General features: G+C 41.5%; 2 protein-coding genes and 1 pseudogene across 2 annotated transcripts; 2 read left to right on the forward strand and 1 right to left on the reverse strand.

Annotated features, from left to right (window-relative positions):
- Positions 1 to 7,098: 7,098 nt before the first annotated feature.
- On the reverse strand, positions 7,099 to 9,053 carry LOC148894595 (uromodulin-like; annotated as a pseudogene).
- Positions 9,054 to 10,570: 1,517 nt separating this feature from the next.
- Positions 10,571 to 11,631, forward strand: LOC148894596 (trace amine-associated receptor 13c-like). The gene is made up of 2 exons (XM_089002437.1): positions 10,571 to 10,746; positions 10,824 to 11,631. Exons 1-2 carry the CDS (start codon positions 10,571 to 10,573, stop codon positions 11,629 to 11,631), a joined length of 984 nt encoding a protein of 327 aa, XP_088858563.1.
- Positions 11,632 to 16,967: 5,336 nt separating this feature from the next.
- Positions 16,968 to 18,035, forward strand: LOC148894597 (trace amine-associated receptor 13c-like). Its single transcript, XM_089002435.1, has 2 exons — positions 16,968 to 17,143; positions 17,228 to 18,035. Exons 1-2 carry the CDS (start codon positions 16,968 to 16,970, stop codon positions 18,033 to 18,035), a joined length of 984 nt encoding a protein of 327 aa, XP_088858561.1.
- Positions 18,036 to 19,150: the final 1,115 nt, after the last annotated feature.

The raw sequence follows: 19,150 nt of genomic DNA on the forward strand, positions 1-19,150 counted from the left end.
TACATAGATAATAGATAGCAAATAAATAAACAGAGGCAAATAAGTCAATTAATGCGTGCTTGACAACACAGATAAGACAAAAGGCACACTTTTTTCCCCTGAAACAAAGCTGGATGTGAAAAGAAGAAAGATGGCCTCCATTGTCGTCTTTTTCCTTCTTCTGACTCCAGTTAAAATATTGTCATCGTTTAAATACACAGAGCAGAAATTGGGATTTGTTTTTCACCCAAAAATGAGACTATGCTTACTGTAAATTATAGTTGAAGTTGTTATATTGGGTACTGATTTCACAAAGTTTTATCATAAACTCTGGTGTGAATATGACAACACACACACACACACACACACACACACACACACACACACACACACACACACACACACACACACACACACACACACACACACACACACACACACACACACACACGCATTGTCTGGCAGTCCATCGAAGTCGAAGATGACATAGCTTCCATTCTTGTGGGGTATTGGACAGTGGTTATTGTCGCTGGCGGCGATGACTCTGTAGGTGACTATGAAGCCCGATTCTGGAGCCACCGATCCTGCCACATTCAGGACATGTGAGGCCCGGGCCGGGCTGCCAGAGCGGTACTGGAGCAGCACAAAGATGTATTCGCTGGTGCCGCACGATCCTCCTCTGGGTGCGATTGTCTTCAAGTTGTGTCACCCCTTCGTGGCATAAGGAACGCCAGAGTGGCCTGTTAGCTGCAGCAGACTCCAGATCGCTGGGCTTGATGTTGCATTTCTTTAGAGTCTGTTTAAGCTGGTCTTCGTATCGCAGCTTAGGACCACCAGGCTTCCTATTCGCTGACAAGAGTTGTCCATAAAACACCTCTCGAGGCAAGCGGCAGCTAGGCATCCGGATGACATGTCCAACCCACCGGAGTTGCCTCTTTGCTAGTATAGCCTCGATACTGGTGGAGGCAGTGCGTTGAAGGATGTCAGTGTGTGGGACACGATTCTGCCAGGTGATGCCAAGGATCCGTTGGAGGCACCTGATGTGGAATGCATGAAGGTGTCTCACATGGCGTCCATAGATGGTCCAGGCTTCTGCGCCATATAGCAGCGTGGAAACACACACTGCTTGGTAGACTGCGACTTTTGTTGGAGTTCTTAAGTGGTTGTTTTCGAACACACGAGTACGCAATCTGCCAAAAGCTTTGGAGGCTTGATTGATGCGGGCCTGGACGTCATCATCAATTAGACAGGAGGGTGTTAGAATGCTGCCGAGGTAGCTGAATTGTTGGATAACCTTGAGGGGTGTACCACTGAGGGTGAACACTGGGGGTGGAGAACTCTCTTTTGCCATGACCTCCGTTTTGGTTACATTGATTACGAGACCAAGTGATCGGTAGATGGAGGACATGGTATTAAGGGCATGTTGCATGACAGCTGGGCTGTGGGCCAGCAGAGCACAATCATCTGCATACTGTAACTCGTGGATGCCACTGATCAGGGTGTTGGTCTTGGTCTTGGCCTGTAGGCGTCTGATGTTAAACAGGCTACCATCCAGGCGGAATTCGATTTGTACGCCGCCACCTTCATGGATGGACTTATGGAAAAGGAGCATAGCTGCCATCAGGAACAGGTTGAATATAGCAGGGGCAAGTACACAACCCTGCTTCACCCCGACTTCCACAGGGAAAAGGAAAGATTGCTGGCCACCGACAAGTACAGTTGCTTGCATGCCGCTGTGGAACTGTTTAAGGATGCCGAGAAATTTGGAGGGAACGCCAAATTTCTGCAGTATGGTCCAGAGAATGTCACGGTTCACTGTGTTGAATGCCTTGGTAAGGTCGATGAAGGTGATATAGAGGTCCTTGTTTTGTTCCCTGCATTTCCCCTGAACTTGGCGCGCAGCGAAGATCATGTCCAGAGTGCTTCGATCCTTTCTGAAACCACATTGTGTCTCTGGGAGGATGTCTTTGGTAATGTGCGATGTAAGACGGAACAGTATTACTTTTGCAAGAATCTTGCCAGCAACGGAAAGCAGGGAGATGCCACGGCTGTTGCCACAGACTGAGTTGTCCCCCTTCCTTTTATAAATAGTGACAATGTTGCTGTCTTTCCATTCCTGAGGAAGTGTCCCGTTTTGCCAGATGTTGCAGATGAGGTGGTAACGTTGCCGTGTCAGGAGGTAACCGCCGCTTTTGAAAACCTCAGCTGGAAGGCCATCAGGGCCAGGGCTTTTGTTTTTTTTTTAGGCTCCGGATTGCAGAGAGGACCTCTGTGATATGAGGAGGTTCATCAAGAGAGAGAACTGATGGAAGCTCTGGGAGGGAGTCAAGGACAGGTGGGTCTGAAGGGTTTACTTGGTTGAGCAGGGAGTCAAAGTGCTCTGCCCAGCGCACAAGTATTAGCTGTTTGTCCTTCAGTAGTACAGAACCGTCTGCAGATCTAACTGGAACAATGTGTTGTCTTTGTGGGCCATGCATGGATTTTACAGCATCATAGAAGGTGTGTGTGTTGTTGTCTGCATGCCTCTGGATTTCTTGGGCCTTCCTATTCGCTGAGCCACCACTTGTTTTCCATAATCCTCAGCTGTTTCTGTGTTTCACCACGGATGGCCTTGTAGTGAGAGAGAAGTGGAGAGTGAGGGTTGAAGAGAAGTGTGGCGCTTGGCTTCCAGAAGCTCCTGTATTGCAGCTGAGCTGTTGTCGAACCAGTCTTGGTGACGTTTCTGAGTAAAGCCGATGGTCACAGAGGCAGCTTGATGAATTGTTGTCCTCAATTTTTTCCACCTGCTTTCAACATCAAGGTCATCGTTACTGGTGTCCTTGTCCAGGCTGGCAAGTCCCTCTGCCAGCTTGTTGCGGTAGCTGGCTGCACATTCTGGGGACTCCAGGGTCCTGGAGTTAAGACGCCTTTGGGGTTGCCGTTTCTTATGAGGAGGTCGAATTCTCAGCTTGAGCCTGGGCTTGATCAGTCGATGATCAGTCCAGCATTCAGCCCCACGCATGGCCCGCGTGATGCAGACGTCATTTTGGTCTCGTTGCCTTGTGATGATGTAGTCCAGTAGGTGCCAATGTTTGGACCTGGGGTGCATCCATGATGTGATGTATTTCTTTTTCAGCTGAAAGATGGTGTTGGTTACAATCAGCTGATGCTCAGAGCACAGAGTGAGGAGTCGGAGGCCATTGCTGTTTATTTTCCCCGTCCCGTGCCTTCCGATTACTTGTTTCCAGAGCTGAAATGGCTAATGGTAAATATTGTGGTAAGCGCTGCAAACCACTGGCTGGGTCCATGAACCCGAATGAGAGGTCACACATGCACGCACGCACGCAAACACGCACGCACACACGCACGCAAACATGCATACACACATACATGCACGCACGCACGCGCTGCCACTTTTGAACAAAATGTCAGAATGTATTATTTAAAATAACTGTGATGGTCCTCAGCATTAATATGATTTTTTTTTTTTTTTCCGTTCCTCGTGATTGGTAAACATCCAGCCAAATGATAGGAATGAAACTCAACTTGCCGAGTCCATACGCGAAGTTACTGCTAGCTAGCCTGCACACTGCTCATTAGCTTCCACACTTGCTTTCGGCTGTCTCTCGCAGAAGTATATTAATGCTAACGTTAGCATGTGGCTTGTCAAAGTGCCACTGATATTAAACTGTTTCATTCATGGTATTGTTTCATTGTAAATTAGAATTACGGCAGAACCTTTTCTCTCCACAAAGGCAAATCCTTCGGTCATTCAACCTGAAGTGTACGATACTCATCTTTTTTTTTTTTTGTCAGGCTTATTTAAAAGTCAGTGTTTACCTGTTTCGACATCAACGGCCACCTCGGTCAGTATCATCCAATCAAAATTTCTCTTTAAACACCAACAGCCACCTTCGGTCAGTATCATCCAATCAAAATTGCGCTTTCAGCCAACCTTGGTCAATATTATACAATCAAAATTGCGCTTTCCGACAACTGCAGCCCAAACAGGACATGAACAGCGAAAAAGCGAGAATATGGCTATAGGTTCCTGACCCCTGTTCTTGGGGATTGCTGAGGTTGTGGTTGGAGGACATTTTCATCACAGCCAAAAATACAGGAAGACTTCGACCTCATTCAGGTTCATGGACCCAGCCAGTGGTTTGCAGCGATTATCAAAATATTTACCATTAGCCATTTCAGCCATTGGTACATATGAAATTTTAAATACAGTGGGATGAAAAAGTTTGAGTACCACTGATCCTTTTCAAGATTTTCTTTCATAAAGTTGTTTGAGTGAACGTACAACACATCAGTTGTTGGAATCAGTAATCTCAGTTGAAAAGTTTCATCATAAACTTTGGTGTGAATATGACATACGCACACAACAGACACACACACACACACGCACACACACACACACACACGCACACACACACACACACACACACACACACACACACACACACACACACACACACACACACACACACACACACACATGAGTACCTTCCTCGCAAACGCCCACACAGGTTTCACACCTACTACATTTAGTGCCCTCTAATGATGTGGCTGCAATCAAAGGTGTGAAACAAACAGGTGTCTTGATGCAAGCATGACAACAACAAACAAGTCCATGTCCAACAACAAGTGTTCCCTAATAACTCCCCAGTCACCCACCAAAATGATGTATTCAAAAAGTAAACAAACACTAACCTCAATTTACATCTCATTAAAAAATAAAAGTTTATGTATATTTAGTTTTATCGGACAGATTCTGTTAAATTAAGCAACAGCGATGAGATGTAATATTACATCTCAGATTTCACCTAAACATTCACCCAAGTATCTGTTACATACATATTTACAAACCGTGTGATCCTTTAATTTAACATTCCAACATGATCCAAGTACGTAAGTATTCCCACCTTTGGACTTCTGTCAAACGAAAATTCCCGAACACGGAAAAAAAGTGAATCAATTGTCATGAGTTTTACTGGAATCGTGAACATTTTTTTCATTCGTTTACATCTTCGTCTTGTAGATCAATGGCATCCAAACGAAGTATAATGGTCATGAGCATGGAAGAATTGAATGAACTCTATACGTACATGATCTGCTTGTCGTAATTAAATTGCTTGTGGCATAATATTGTATTTTGTTAAACTGTATGCTGCAGTTTTTGTAATAACGTTTTTTGGACCATGTAATTTTGCATTTTATTGCTTGTGTTGTTTCACATGTATTTTGTGAACATACTTGTTAATGAAAGACATGTAATGGAGTCGCGCACTAAGATTATTAAATTATTACAAAAGGGCTACAACGGCGCACAGTATGGCACTAACGTCCTGTCAGAGATGATCGACACTGTGGACGATCGGACATCAGTGGACGAAGGCTCGGACCCAGATTGTCTTTACTGCCGGCATGAGACACAGCCATTCATGACAGTTGCCTGAATTCTGCAGCCCTCTGCCAGGCTATTTATTGAGAGTATATGCAAATTAAAGTGATACATTAGTAAAAAGTGTTTTCTTGATTCGAATACCATGCCCCTACTGCGCGAACAGCTGTAAGCAAAAAAAAAAACATTGTCTCTTCCACGAACTGATAAATTTGTAACCTGGCTGATGAGCTCTTCCTGTGAAGGAGTTTTAAGTCGTAAATTGCTTCGGTGATAAAGGAGTATCCCAAGTCCAAAATTCTGTCCAAGGCCAGATCTCCTCGATGAAGATGACAGTTTAACTTGTTGCGTCTATTGACCTGATTGACCGCAGGTTGTCTGTGCCTCAGAATCCGAATCAGAAAACCTTTATTCGTCCCACAATGGAGAAATGTGCAGTCCACAGCAGCAGTTTGAAAGGGGATGGGGGGGAAGGATAGAAAACAAGATATTCTAAGCATAGCAAAACAATGTCAATGGTGTAGTCACACATGTTGACGAAGCATATAACAGCATGAAACTTTTAAATATGATGACTTCTTATTCTCTATCACTTCCCCCATAGCTCATGCAGACCTACCTGGAAAGTTGCATGTTATTCACAAGACGAAACCCATGCGACTTCTCCTATCACTTCTGCCATACTGTGTTGCAGCAATAAAATAAATAAAACGACACATCCACGCATCTGGAATTATTAAAACGGCAGCAATGTGGAGCTCAAGACAGTCATCGTTGTGACACCCGTCACACATGTACCATAGTTGTTTTTTTCATTCATTTCATCTTCCATGACACCTTCCACATTGTTTCAGTTGTTCCTGAGAGATACCACTTACATTAAGGAATTAGATTAGCCTTTATGAGTGTCCTCCATACCTATTTGTTGTGCCTTTTTTATGATGATACTAGTGCAGCGAGTTCTACCAAAGACAAATTTCATGTGTGTTCTCCACACTTCGCCAATGAAGATAATTCTGATTCCTCACAAGAGTCATGGATGGTGCTGGGGCCTATCTCAGCTGTCTTTGGGCAGTAGGCAATGGACACCCTGAACCTGTTGCCTGCCAATCGCAGTAAAGAAATATTATTATAAGGAAAGATCCCACATCGCAAGTATGATTCCTTACTCGAGAATATCTGTAGTTGAGCGATTGTGAATATGAATTCAGTCTGTGGGTTTCGCAGACGCGGGAGCAAGTTCTTTCTTAGATAGGATGTTAACATATAACACAGCCTGAGAAACAATAAAAATTCCCATAAATGAGAGTCAAGGTCTGACTTCATTATCAGCTTACAGAAAAGCTTGTGGTGTGGACAGATATTTTAAATATAGATTCAGAGGATCCCACAGCTGCTCATCAAAGCTGGATATTGGAGCATAGTCATAACAGGTGGAAATCACCAGTGATTTATCTTCAAGTGGACATGCTGTAGTTACAACAGGAAGTTTTTGAAGAACCTTAATATGACCAATGACAGGGAAATACAGTTGGGTAAAGTTGCTGAACCCCAGACAGACCAAAACATAAAAACAAATATAAATAATGATCTCATGGAGGAGGAACTGCTGAAGTGGGAGATTATAATGCCATAAAACAAGATGCTCCAGCAACAGTTAGCTTCAGCAACAGCTATTACGAGCATTTTGACTTGCTCGAATCCCTCCAGAAAAGTGGTCAACTGCTTAGCCCTTATGTCCAGGCCATGGCAATGAGAGAAGAACCTCCATCAGGAACAATTGTCGGCCCAGATCTTTGCCTCATCCCTGCAATTTCGCACATCTGAAAAAAAGGGTTTAAATCGTTTTAAATGCCTTGGTATTATTTTCATGGGTGCAAACCACACGTGGTTTTAATTGTCTGTAATTAATTTGTGTGTACCATTAAAAAATGCTGTAAATTAAAAAGAGCTACTCGCTGCAGCAATATGCTGCAATTTACATTCTATATAAGAGAAACTATTATTGGTGACTGGTTGTCCTGGTTATTGGTGACAACTACTGTCAGCAGCCATATATATTGATGTTATATGTATATATTTATCATATTTGGAAAACCCACCTCTCTTGTTTCTATTTATAAATGTATTTTATTCATTGTATTCTATTTGTGATTGTATTTTATTCATTATTGTACCTATTCTTGTCTGTGACTGTAAAGAGTCCTTGAGAGCTTTGAAAAGCGTTTAAAATGAAATGTATTATTATTATTATTATTATTATTATTATTATTATTATTATTATTATTATTATTATTATTATTATTATTATTAATTAATTAATGAATGACAAATATTTTCCAAATACAGTAGGTACGCCTTATTTATGGAAAATGTTTGAAAATACACCATTCGTTGGCGGTGCGCCTTGTACTCCGGTGCGCCTTGTACTCCGGTACGTTTTATACACCAAAAAATATGGTATATCCTATATATCTATCTTACATATGTAGACTGGACTCATGCTTAACATTATTCCCGTGAAATGCAAGAAAAAAAAACTTGCCAGGAAATACAAGAAAAAATTAAACCTCAATGAGAAAAGTATGCATGTGTGTGTGTGTGTGTGCGTGCGTGCGTGTGTGTGTGTGTGTGTGTGTGTGTGTGTGTGCGCACGTGTGCGTGTGTGTGTGTGTGTGTGTGTGTGTGTGTGTGTGTGTGTGTGTGCGTGTGTGTGTGTGCGTGTGTGTGTGTGTGAGAAAGAGAGAGAGCGGGATTAGAATATCTTTTCCAAGTAAACCTTCCCCAAGTAAACTTAATTGTTCATTGGAACAGGCAGTGGTGGAAACACAAGATTACCCTAATTCAAGTTTCCTAGTTGGACGCACAGCTCTACCCTGCAGTGCAAAAACATGTCATTGTTGTTGAGCGAGAACTTGAATGTGTTGAAAGAGAAGTATGTTCTTTCTCCATTGCGTTCAATCTGAATCGTTCCATCGGCAGGGTAGGGATATCTGCTCGGACATGTCATTGCAGACATGTCGTGTGCAACTAGTGACAACATCTTTGATGATATTCGGCGCTAGACTCACTCTGCACTGATGAGGTCATATATCCAAGGCTTCCATTTGAAACCGACTGATTGGTAGCCCAGCAGGACTCCGTCGCCAGAGATGTTTAATTTCCACCCAGTCCATATGCCTTGATCTTGACCCAGATCTTCTGATTCAGCCGGATCTCAGTGCTTAACTCTACTCTAAATTGTGTTCTTACAACAGCGCCTTATGAGAAGGTTTCTTCAGCCGTCATCTGTACTTCTTTGAAGGTGTCAGACGTTTCGCTTCTTATCCAAGTGGCTTCATCAGCGAACTCAAATGTATTGGTAGTTTTGGTCCTATATATATATATATATATATATATATATATATATATATATATATATATATATATATATATATATATATATATATATATATATATATATATATATATATATATATACAGTAAAGTCTCGTTATATCGATATCGGATATATCGATAGTCCCGGTTATATCGATACTATTTCTATGCACGCACGGAGAAAATTACATGCAAACAGGGTCGGATATATCGATAGTCCCGGTTATATCGATATTTTTTCGGACTCCCTTGAATATCGATATAACGAGACTTTACTGTATATATATATATATCCCTACTGTCCAGACATGGCGGTGTCAGTAATGTACATCCGCAAAGGGGAATGCTAAGCTAGTGCAGACTTTTTTTCGCTCACATGTTTTTTGAGACTAAGGTAACGTTACCTTTCAAAAGAGGTTGGTTAAAATCGGTCGTGGTTTGGAAAAAAAATATTGTCGCATTGTCTTATTGTTGTGATCTTAAACTTACAAATGTATTCAAATATGCTAACAACACATAACTCTAATGCTAGGTCGTTATGTTCAAAAGCAGATGTGCAGCTAGCTGAAATTTCGGAATAGAATCAAGTAATTGGGGAAAAAAGACAGCAAAGAAATGTGACATTGTTAATATAGTCGTACCGTTAATGCATGCGCGCACACACAATACATGTCACCAATGATGTCATAGATCATGTAATGTTACACCACGGGAGTCTTCAATGAATACATTGTCACATGAAGTGTTTACTGTATGTTTCTAAGGGGAGTCTCTGATTTCAACAATCTCAATTATCTTTTAGATGACATGAAGTTAAGGTAAAGGCAAATAAAGCATGTCAGGAGAACCAAGTGCACGCAAAGCTCCAACTTTAGTTAATTTCATGCAAACATATGTAGCAGCTGTTCGTGAAAGTTGCTGTTGATGTTCATTTTAATGAGCAAAACACTTCAATGTTTGCAGGCAAATATAAATGGCACAGCGAGCTATGCTATTTACACTATCTTCAAAGGCTTGAAATCGGCCCTCTGCATACTGCCTGTAAATGTAAAAAGGCTACCTTGGCTCAATAAAGCAGCACTCTCCTGAATAATAGCCTAAGGAATTAAATACACCCATTATGCGGCACACAAACTGGTGCATATATGGTCATTTCAAGAACGCTAGCTGTTAACCGAGCACATTCCTAGGGAGACTGACTATGCTGCTTTAATGAATCAATGCGAACCAAAAGTATACAATTGAATAAAAACGTTAAAATGGGTTTCAGAAGCCGTTCCAGACTTGCGTACATGAATATGAGTACCCACACTCGCACGTTAGCTAATTTGATGTTTATCATTGTGGCTCACAGAACACCCACAAACATCCGTGCTAACTTCGTCCAATTTTTTTACCCTTTCTCCAAGACATGTCACATTAAGGTTATAAACAACTGATGCCAAGGGTTTCTCGAACAAAGTTGTCAACATCCGGGAAGTGGGTTAAAAATCAACACAACCTTGTGGGTCTCCCATGGTGAATGGTTTCAGTGACATATCATGAACAGATGCACATCAACAGACTGTCCATCCTGAGATGGATGTGATTTGATTTCACAAAAATGATCCACAGAAAGATTCTACTTGGTCAGTTTAGCAAGTAAAGCTGTGTTTCCAAGTCTCTTTGATCCCCAAAGAATATTGACGTCAAAGTATGGGAGGATTATGATAATGTGCAGGAGAAAGAGGCGTAGCTCCGGTCATATGCTACGGACCGACAGTATGAATGTCGTGATGGAGAAAGAGCTGGCTGAGTTGAGGGCTATTGCCTCTTCTGCACTCCCTGATGATGGCGATGCAGGAGCAAGACCCGCTATGCTTCCCTCTGCTTGTCAACACTTCCTGCAGGAAGACGCAGCGTCCCCCATCGGTCGCCGCTTTCTCCGTCATACTGCTGTCTGCCATATCTCTCATCACTTTCACCCTGAACCTACTGGTCATCATTTCTATCTCACACTTCAAGTAATGCATGGTGCTGATTTACAACTTGCCTTAATGTCCAAATCCAGAGATAATAATACATATTTATCTTTGTTTAGACAATTGCAAACTCCTACAAACCTGCTGTTGCTTTCGCTGGCCGCCTCGGACTTCTTGGTAGGCTTTCTCGTATTGTTCCAGATTTTCCTTCTTGACGGGTGTTGGTTGTTTGGCGACTCAATGTGTGTGGCGTATCATGTTTTGAATTATATAATAACGTCTGCCTCAATAGGAAGCATGGTGCTCGTATCAGTCGACCGCTACTTGGCTATCTGTGATTCGCTACATTATCCCATCAAAGTGACCCAACCAAGAGCTAAAATTTGTGTTTTTCTGTGTTGGTGTGCTTCGTTAGTGTTCCACTGTTTTTGTTTTTATGACTCTCTTAAGCAACCTGGCAGGTTCAACACTTGTGTAGGTGAGTGTGTGATTGTGGTCACATACGCTGTGGGAATGACAGACCTCTTTTTCTCCTTCATCGGTCCACTCACTGTCATTGTTTTTCTATATATGAGACTGTTTGTGGTGGCTGTGTCTCATGCCCGGGCGACACGGTCTTATTTAGGGATCGCTACAATGCGCAGCACAACTATCAAGAGTTCTGAGCTGAAGGCAGCCAGGACGTTGGGCGTTGTGGTGATGGTGTTTATTGCATGCATCATGCCATACTTCTGCATCGCCCTCTCTGGCCAGAGTGTTGTGCTCAATGCGTCATCTTTTGCCTTCATCATCTGTTTGTTCTACTTGAACTCATGTCTGAATCCACTGATCTATGCCATTTTCTATCCTTGGTTCAGAAAGTCCATCAAGATCATAGTAACATTGCAGATCCTGAAGCCTGATTCCAGTCAGGCAAACATAATGTAGATGAGCCTGCATGCTTTTGGCCCATCATGGGGTGCAGAAGAGAACACATCTCCGTTTTTCAAATGTGGATCGTTTGACAATATGTCTTAAGAGTTATAGGTCTTTATTCAGTGATTTGGTTTACAAACAAGCGTGTTTGCTTTCCAACTGTCCACATCAAAGCATTATTGCTATTCTCTGTCACATTTAAATGACCTTTGTTGTTGTACAGTATGTGAAAGACTTACAGATGCTGGAGTGTTATTGGTGAAATGTGGAGTAAAAAACAAACCAAAAAATAAAATTCACATGAAACATTTTTCATGTGATTTTTTTTTTGCTTTATGTTTTTGGGATGCAGGTGACAAAGCACCATCACTGAAGTATATTATGGGAATAGAGGTCACAAACAAGTGGGGGGGATCATGTAATACAGACAATTTTGACTTCTGCACCTGTTGTGGGTCAAAAAATAGTTATGTCACCTTGTAAACATTTCTGCTCTGTGAAGAGTTAGAAAAACAGTTGTTTGCCTGGTGCATTGTCAGATGCATTGTCTTCTCTAAAATACAATCTCACATTTAATGTTTTTTGCATTTTATGATACTGTCAACATAATTTTCTTTCATCATGCCACCTCAGAAGAGAAGCAATGCAAGTAAGAGAGCTATGATGTGATCGTACAATGGGAAATAATGGAGCTATATTATGAAATGAAAATATTGTGAAAAATTACTTTTTGTTAGTTTTTGTCCTGACTGCTTACACTATAAAGTAAAACTTTGAAAATAAAGTTTTTTAACTTAATTTTATTAAGAGTGGTTGCATTAAATTTTGTAACATTTTGTAAGTAGACTCACATCGACTTAAAAAATGCGAAGTATCAAAATCCAGATGATTCTTGTGTGTGCCGCTGCTTGACAAAAATAAATTGAGTGACTTCAGCAGATCACAGATACAAAGTAACCCCCCATTATTTGCAGCGTAGCAGAATCACAAATACCAATAACGTGGGGAACGTGAAGGAAAAAAATAGGAAAAAACATGGAAACAAGTGAGTGAAATAACAGGCATGGTGTGTGGATTTGTTTTAAAAAAAAATACATTTTAAAAGGCCAAACCATTAATTTATGTGGAGCCACTGAACAGCAAGGTGTGTTGCAACCAGGGGTGGAAAAGGGTGACCACCCTTGTTGGAAAAGGGTGACCAGGGTAAACCCTTGGTTGCCTCACATCTATAAGAAAATGCCAATAAGTGACTTCCCGAAAATTAGATTTGTGTCAAGTTTGCTCAGTTTAACTTTTAGAGTTCTGATATGTCATAAAATACAATATACAAATTTGTGTTGAGAAAATGCTAACTCCACACAGGAAGGCAGGGTTCTGGAATAGAATATGGCACCACTGCATGCACTGTAAAGTAGACATGCTAACCTTTTTGACCAAGAGAGCCATAAAAGTAAAATATTTAGAAATGTTTTTCAGTAAGAGCCACGCACACGCGCACACACGCACACACGCAAAGAAGGACGCATGTGATTTTAACAAAATTTCAGAATATATTATTTAAAATAACTTGAATTACTCACCATTAATATGAATAGTTTTCAGTTCCTCATGATTGGTAAAAAAAAAATAAAATCCAGCCAAACGATCGGAAGGAAAGTCAACTTGCCAGGTCCATAGACAAAGCTACTGCTAGCTAGCCTGCACACTGCTTGCAAGCTTGCTTTCTGCTGTCTCTCACAGAAGTATATTGATGCTAACATTAGCCTGGAGCTTTTCAAAATGCCACTGATATTCAACTGTTTCATTCATGGTATTGTTTCATTGCAAATTAGAATTACGGCAGAACCTTTTCTCTCCACAAAGGCGAATTCTTAGGTCCATTCAACCTGAAGTGTACGATACTTTTTTTTCGTCATTTTTTTTTACTCATCAGGCTTATTCAAAAGGGGGTGTTTACCTGTTTCGACTTCCACGGCTATAGGTCAGTATCATCCATTCAAAATTGCGTTTTCCGCCAACTGGCGCCCAAACAGAAAATGAACAGCGAAAAAGCGAGAATATGTGTTTCGTTTTATTTGCGAGTCAGATGCAATCATCAAAGGAGCCACAGATGGCTCGCGAGCCATAGGTTCCTGACACCTGTGCTAACCTGTTGTACGCTGTGCCCCCTCATTACGTATAGTCATTGACATTCCTTCACCCTTATGTGTTACTTTTCATTTTTATTTTTTGCAAACAGAATCAGATTCATTGGCCAAGCATGTACAACGCACTTTCTCAGTTACAACCCATCCAGAGAAATATAAACCCAAACTCTGACCAACAGAGGGAGACAAAACAAGAAGCCTGGCACGTCACTCTCTCCCGACGCGTTGATCATAGATGTGAAATGAAATCAATAAGAAAGACAAGCAGCTCAAACCACTGAAACGCTCTATCAATCAAGTTATGTTCCGAAGTTGAGAGTGAATTGAAATCCAACAAAGGTGGTGACAGGGGTGCACATGTATGCGCGTTGTTATCTCTGCTGTAGGAATGATGGCATCTGAGTGTATTTTTCATTCAGGGGAAAGTCCAGATAATACTGTAGCTGTTTGGGAGACATAGTCATCTCCAATTCCTCAATGGCGTCAATAAGCCAAATCCCCAAATCAATTTTTCAAAGCCAGGCGCCTACTACTCGATTATTTTCAATTTTGTAGTGAGACTCCAAAATCGCATCCACTTTACAATTGCGGTTGTTCAGCGCATGAGTCTTTCTGTTAAACACCCGCTCCTTACTCCAAATAGACTGTCATTTTATTCCCTTCCAATGAAGATTCTCCCATCAGATGAATTTTGCGATAAATCAGAAAACTGCCAAATCCAAACAGCAAGTTCCCTGTTGTCAGAAGACCAACAACGTCATCCTCTTCGTCTTCCTCCATGGCAGTGTTTTTCAATTTCTTTCGAGCCAAGGCACATTTCTTTCATTAAAAAAATCCAGTGACACACCACTATCTTAAAATGTGGAAATAGCCTATTTTAACAATTAAGTGTTGTGTGGCGACCCCTGACGGGAAAAGCCGAAAGGAAAAGAAGTGTTGTGTTATTACTATAACTATTTTTAAATATTGAAAAAAAACAATATTATAACACACTGAATAGGATTCAAATCAACATCAATCCAATAGTTGTTAAGTAAAAGAAGCTATTTTCATGAAACAGCCAAACCCTTCACTAAATCGCCATGGTGGGGTGAGGTTTAATTTGGATCGTTCGTACAACAGCCTTCTTAGGCAACATAGGCTTAGTTGTGCTGATGATGTCATACCAGAGCAAATGGGGCAATCAGGCCAGTCGTAGATCCCATAATCAGGCAGGACAATATGAGTAAGCAGTCAGGACAATAGAAGTAATCAGGGCAGGACTAGCAGAGGAACCAACCTGAGAGCAGGGACCTATCATAGCAGAGTCTGGCACCGCCGCGTCTGTAGTAGGGATATATATATAGGGCCAAAACTACCAGCAAAAATTTTAGTTCTCTGACAAAGCCTCTTGGATAAGAAGCGAAACGTCCAACACCTTCAAAGAAGTACACATGACGGCTGAAGAAACCTTCTCATCAATCCAATATTTGGTGCAGTCATTTTAATGGCAAGTAAAATATAGTGAATTAGAAAATGTTACTTGGTCAGGGTCGTATTATTTTTGTGTGTGACTGCTATTTTTTTTTTCTCTTGGTCATATGCGCTGTCCCGCAATATTGTTCCAATCCCGTTTCCCATCTTGAGTCTTTGTATAATTCCAACATCATTCAAATAACTTGTTTTCTGCTGAATGTGTCACTTGAGGTTGTCCAAAATTCCATATTTCATCCATATTTTTCTATCAGAAAATTTGCTTACCACTTTAGCGTTTCTGCATATTTTACAGAGCAGATCTTTTCTACCCGAAAAATACAATATCTCACCCAGTTTCACAGCTTGTTCTTCAACAGTCATTTCATTTCAAAGCACCGCAGTTCATTCTTGTGCATTGAGGAGTCAACGTATAGCATTCACTGTTCTGTAAATTAGCCGCTCGCATGCGGCTACCCAATTTGTGTGGGCGCAGATAGTCCGTTTGAGAAAAAGGAGGGGCAGTCCCAAAACAATTTTAAGTGATTGATAAAAAAACAATGTTGTGGGATGTACAGGTGGATGGGAGGCAGGTGTGAGGACTGAGCATTCTGTTCAAACAAGCTGAGCCACTGCCAAGTTTTAAAGGTACTACTGATAAAAATGTACACACCATAGCTTTCCCAAAAATGTAAAAAGTGCTGTAAGACGGTTTTCATACGTCAACTCAGACTGTTGAAGGGCAGATTCTTTTGTTTTCACCTGTACAGTGACTCTCTGGATGGAGGAAGGCAGGCAGGGAAATTTGTCCAGAATGTCGGGCCCTGTTGTTCCAAAAAACAGTGTGAGGCTGCTTTGAGGAAACTGATATTCCTACCTATTGAATCCCAGACTGTTAGGGTAATTCGCCATACAAACATCTCTAAACATCGCTCTGTAGTCTTTGTTTACATTTTGAACATCCTCATACGTCATATCTTGCCTTCCTTTACACGATGTCGCATTTTCATTACGTCACATCCTGTCGCGTCATTACTATGCGCCGCATAACTACTCCTGCAGCCCGTTCGTCTTTCTCTCTCCATGCTCGCTCCTCCATCCACACCGCGATGCCCCGTGCTCTCCCAATTAAATCAACTTTCTGTTCAAGACCTGGCTCCCTGATGATTTAACCATCGATCTCCATCTACACCCGTCGAAGCAATGAACCAAGGGCGAACGATAAAAAATAATCAAACACAGACTTTTAGTGTAGACAGGGGGAACAGAGAAACAGGAGGTGTTGAGAGGTGAACGGGAGTCTTTAGACAGGAGAGAGAAATCGTACATGTCCAAGATAATGTTTTTAGTTTACAGATGGCTGTTGTAGGTTGATGGGGACATGTATGAGATGAGCAATATCTTCTCCTGCAGCGAGAGTGGCCAAAAGATCATTCAATTCCCAAAGAATACTGATGTCAAATAATCAAAGTCAAAAAGTCAAAGTCAGCTTTATTGTCAAATATGCTAATATGCATGACATACAGCACAGATGAAATTACTGTCCTCTCGGACCCAGCATGCAAGGCACTTATAATTACTTTAACAAACATAAACATGAAAACGCCAATTTGCCGGGAGAAATAATGGGAGGATTATGATGATGCGGTGGAGAAAGAGGCGTAACCACCATCATATGCGATGGTATGAATATCGTCATGAAGAAAGAGCGAGCAGAGTTGAGGGCTATCTCCTCTTCTGCACTTCCTGATGATGACGATGCTGGAGCAAGACGCACTATGCTTCCCTCTGCTCGTCAACACTTCCTGCAGGAAGACGCAGCGTCCTCCATCAGTCGCCGCTCTCGCCTATATGCTGCTGTCTGCCATCTCTCTCATCACCTTCACTCTGAACCTGCTGGTCATCATTTCCATCTCTCACTTCAAGTAATGCATTGTGGGTTTTTTTTTACTTGGTCTGTCATGTCTTATGCCCAAATCCAAAGGTTATAATAGTGTTTATCTGTTTAGGCAACTACATACTCCCACAAACCTGCTGCTGCTTTCACTGGCCGTCTCAGACTTCTTGGTGGGATTCCTCATGTTGTTTCAGATTTATCTTTTCGACGGGTGTTGGTTTTTTGGTGATGTTATGTGTGTTGTGTATTATATTCTAGATTACGTGATAACGTCTGCCTCAATAGGAAGCATGGTGCTCATATCAGTCGACCGCTACTTTGCTATCTGTGATTCTCTGCGTTATCCCATCAAAGTCACTCAACTCAGAGTTAAAGTCTGTATTTTTTTGTGTTGGTGTACTTCGTTAGTATTCCACTGTCTTTGTTTTTATGACTCTCTGAAAGAACCAGGCAGATTCAACACTTGTGTAGGTGAGTGTGTGATTGTGGTCACCTACGCTGTGGGAATGACCGACCTCTTTTTCTCCTTCATCGGTCCGCTCACTGTCATTATTTTTCTATATATGAGACTGTTTGTGGTGGCTGTGTCTCATGCCCGGGCCACTCGATCCCACGTGGGGACCGTCACATTGCGCGGCGCAACTATTAAGAGTTCTGAGCTGAAGGCAGCCAGGACCTTGGGCGTTGTGGTGATGGTGTTTATTGCATGCATCATGCCATACTTCTGCATCGCAATCTCTGGCCAGGATGTTGTGCTCAATGCATCATCTGCAGCCTTTATCATTTGTTTGTTCTACTTGAACTCATGTCTGAATCCACTGATCTATGCCATTTTCTATCCTTGGTTCAGAAGGTCCATCAAGATCATAGTGACATTGCAGATACTGAAGCCTGATTCCAGCCAGGCAAACATAATGTAGACCCGCCAGCATGCTTTTCATCTGTCTTGAGAGTTATTGGTATTTTATTGAGTAATGTGGTTTGTGGTGCAAACAAGTGTGCGTGCTTTTAAAAAGCAAGCCGTCTCTGTCCAATTGCATTCTCGATTTCAAGACCTTTTATTTTGTCTTTGAAACGTGATGAGTTCATCATGTTCTTGGTTGAGAAAAGCTATATTTCCCCTAAAATAATGTGAAAAAAACAACTCAACATGTGTTTTTTAGGGGTTTGGGGCGTCACAAAAAACATTCTTGTGATCCCATTTTGACTGTTGCATCTGTTATGGTTCAATATTTATTTACAGTATGTCACTCTGCATGACAGTCTTGTTGTGTGCAGTGCTGAAAAAATGCAATAGCGTGAAGATTCCACAATAAAATACTGTAATCTGTTTCCGTATTTTGTGATTCTATGAAATTACTTCTCAATACATTTTATATCAATTTCGCCATTACACCCCTTGGATTTTTTTTACATTTGCAACGTACTCACCCTGAAACAATCTTCATCATTATGACATATTTGCAGCCTCTGATGGTGGGTATAACAATAATAGGCAGCAAGAGTTTTGAGTTAAAACAGTTTGGCTCTTCACCTAATGTCTATTATTTTACATAAAAAATAAGAATACCGGTAAATGAAATAACAGTCATGGCATATGTTCTCCGACTGAGATGATTATTACAGCCTCCCCTCCCTCCTCCAAACACCTGCACTACCATATTGGTTTGTTGAAAGTACATTTTTAACGTATTACATTGATTAACAGGACCAGCACGGTGGTATACTGGTTGGCTCATATGCCTCACAGAAGAAAGGTCTTGAGTTTGATCCTGTCGGTAGTTTACATGTTCCACATTCCAATATCGTGCATGGGAAGTTAGCTGATCACTCAAAACAGTCTTTTTTTCTGTCGTTGATGTGTACCCTGGCCAACCGGTTCAGAGTGTACTGCAATCAGTAGGGACGCTCTCCAGCATACCTGCAATCCTCGTGAGGATAAAGTGGTTCAGATAATACATGAATGAAATGGTCAACAGCAAATTCTAATCAGAGATGGATACCTGTATATGTGTCCCCAAATGTATTTTTGACA

The sequence above is a fragment of the Hippocampus bargibanti genome, linkage group LG08 (genome assembly GCF_051943395.1).
Source record: "Hippocampus bargibanti isolate YZ-2025 linkage group LG08, ASM5194339v1, whole genome shotgun sequence".
Lineage (NCBI taxonomy): Eukaryota > Metazoa > Chordata > Actinopteri > Syngnathiformes > Syngnathidae > Hippocampus > Hippocampus bargibanti.

Bases quoted from the DNA above. Each gene is read 5' to 3' on its own strand.
- LOC148894596 (XM_089002437.1), top strand. From the start codon at position 10,571: ATGATGGCGATGCAGGAGCAAGACCCGCTATGCTTCCCTCTGCTTGTC. The intron at 10,747-10,823 runs GTAATGCATGGT...ATCTTTGTTTAG, and splicing joins ATTTCTATCTCACACTTCAA to ACAATTGCAAACTCCTACAA.
- LOC148894597 (XM_089002435.1), top strand. From the start codon at position 16,968: ATGATGACGATGCTGGAGCAAGACGCACTATGCTTCCCTCTGCTCGTC. The intron at 17,144-17,227 runs GTAATGCATTGT...TTATCTGTTTAG, and splicing joins ATTTCCATCTCTCACTTCAA to GCAACTACATACTCCCACAA.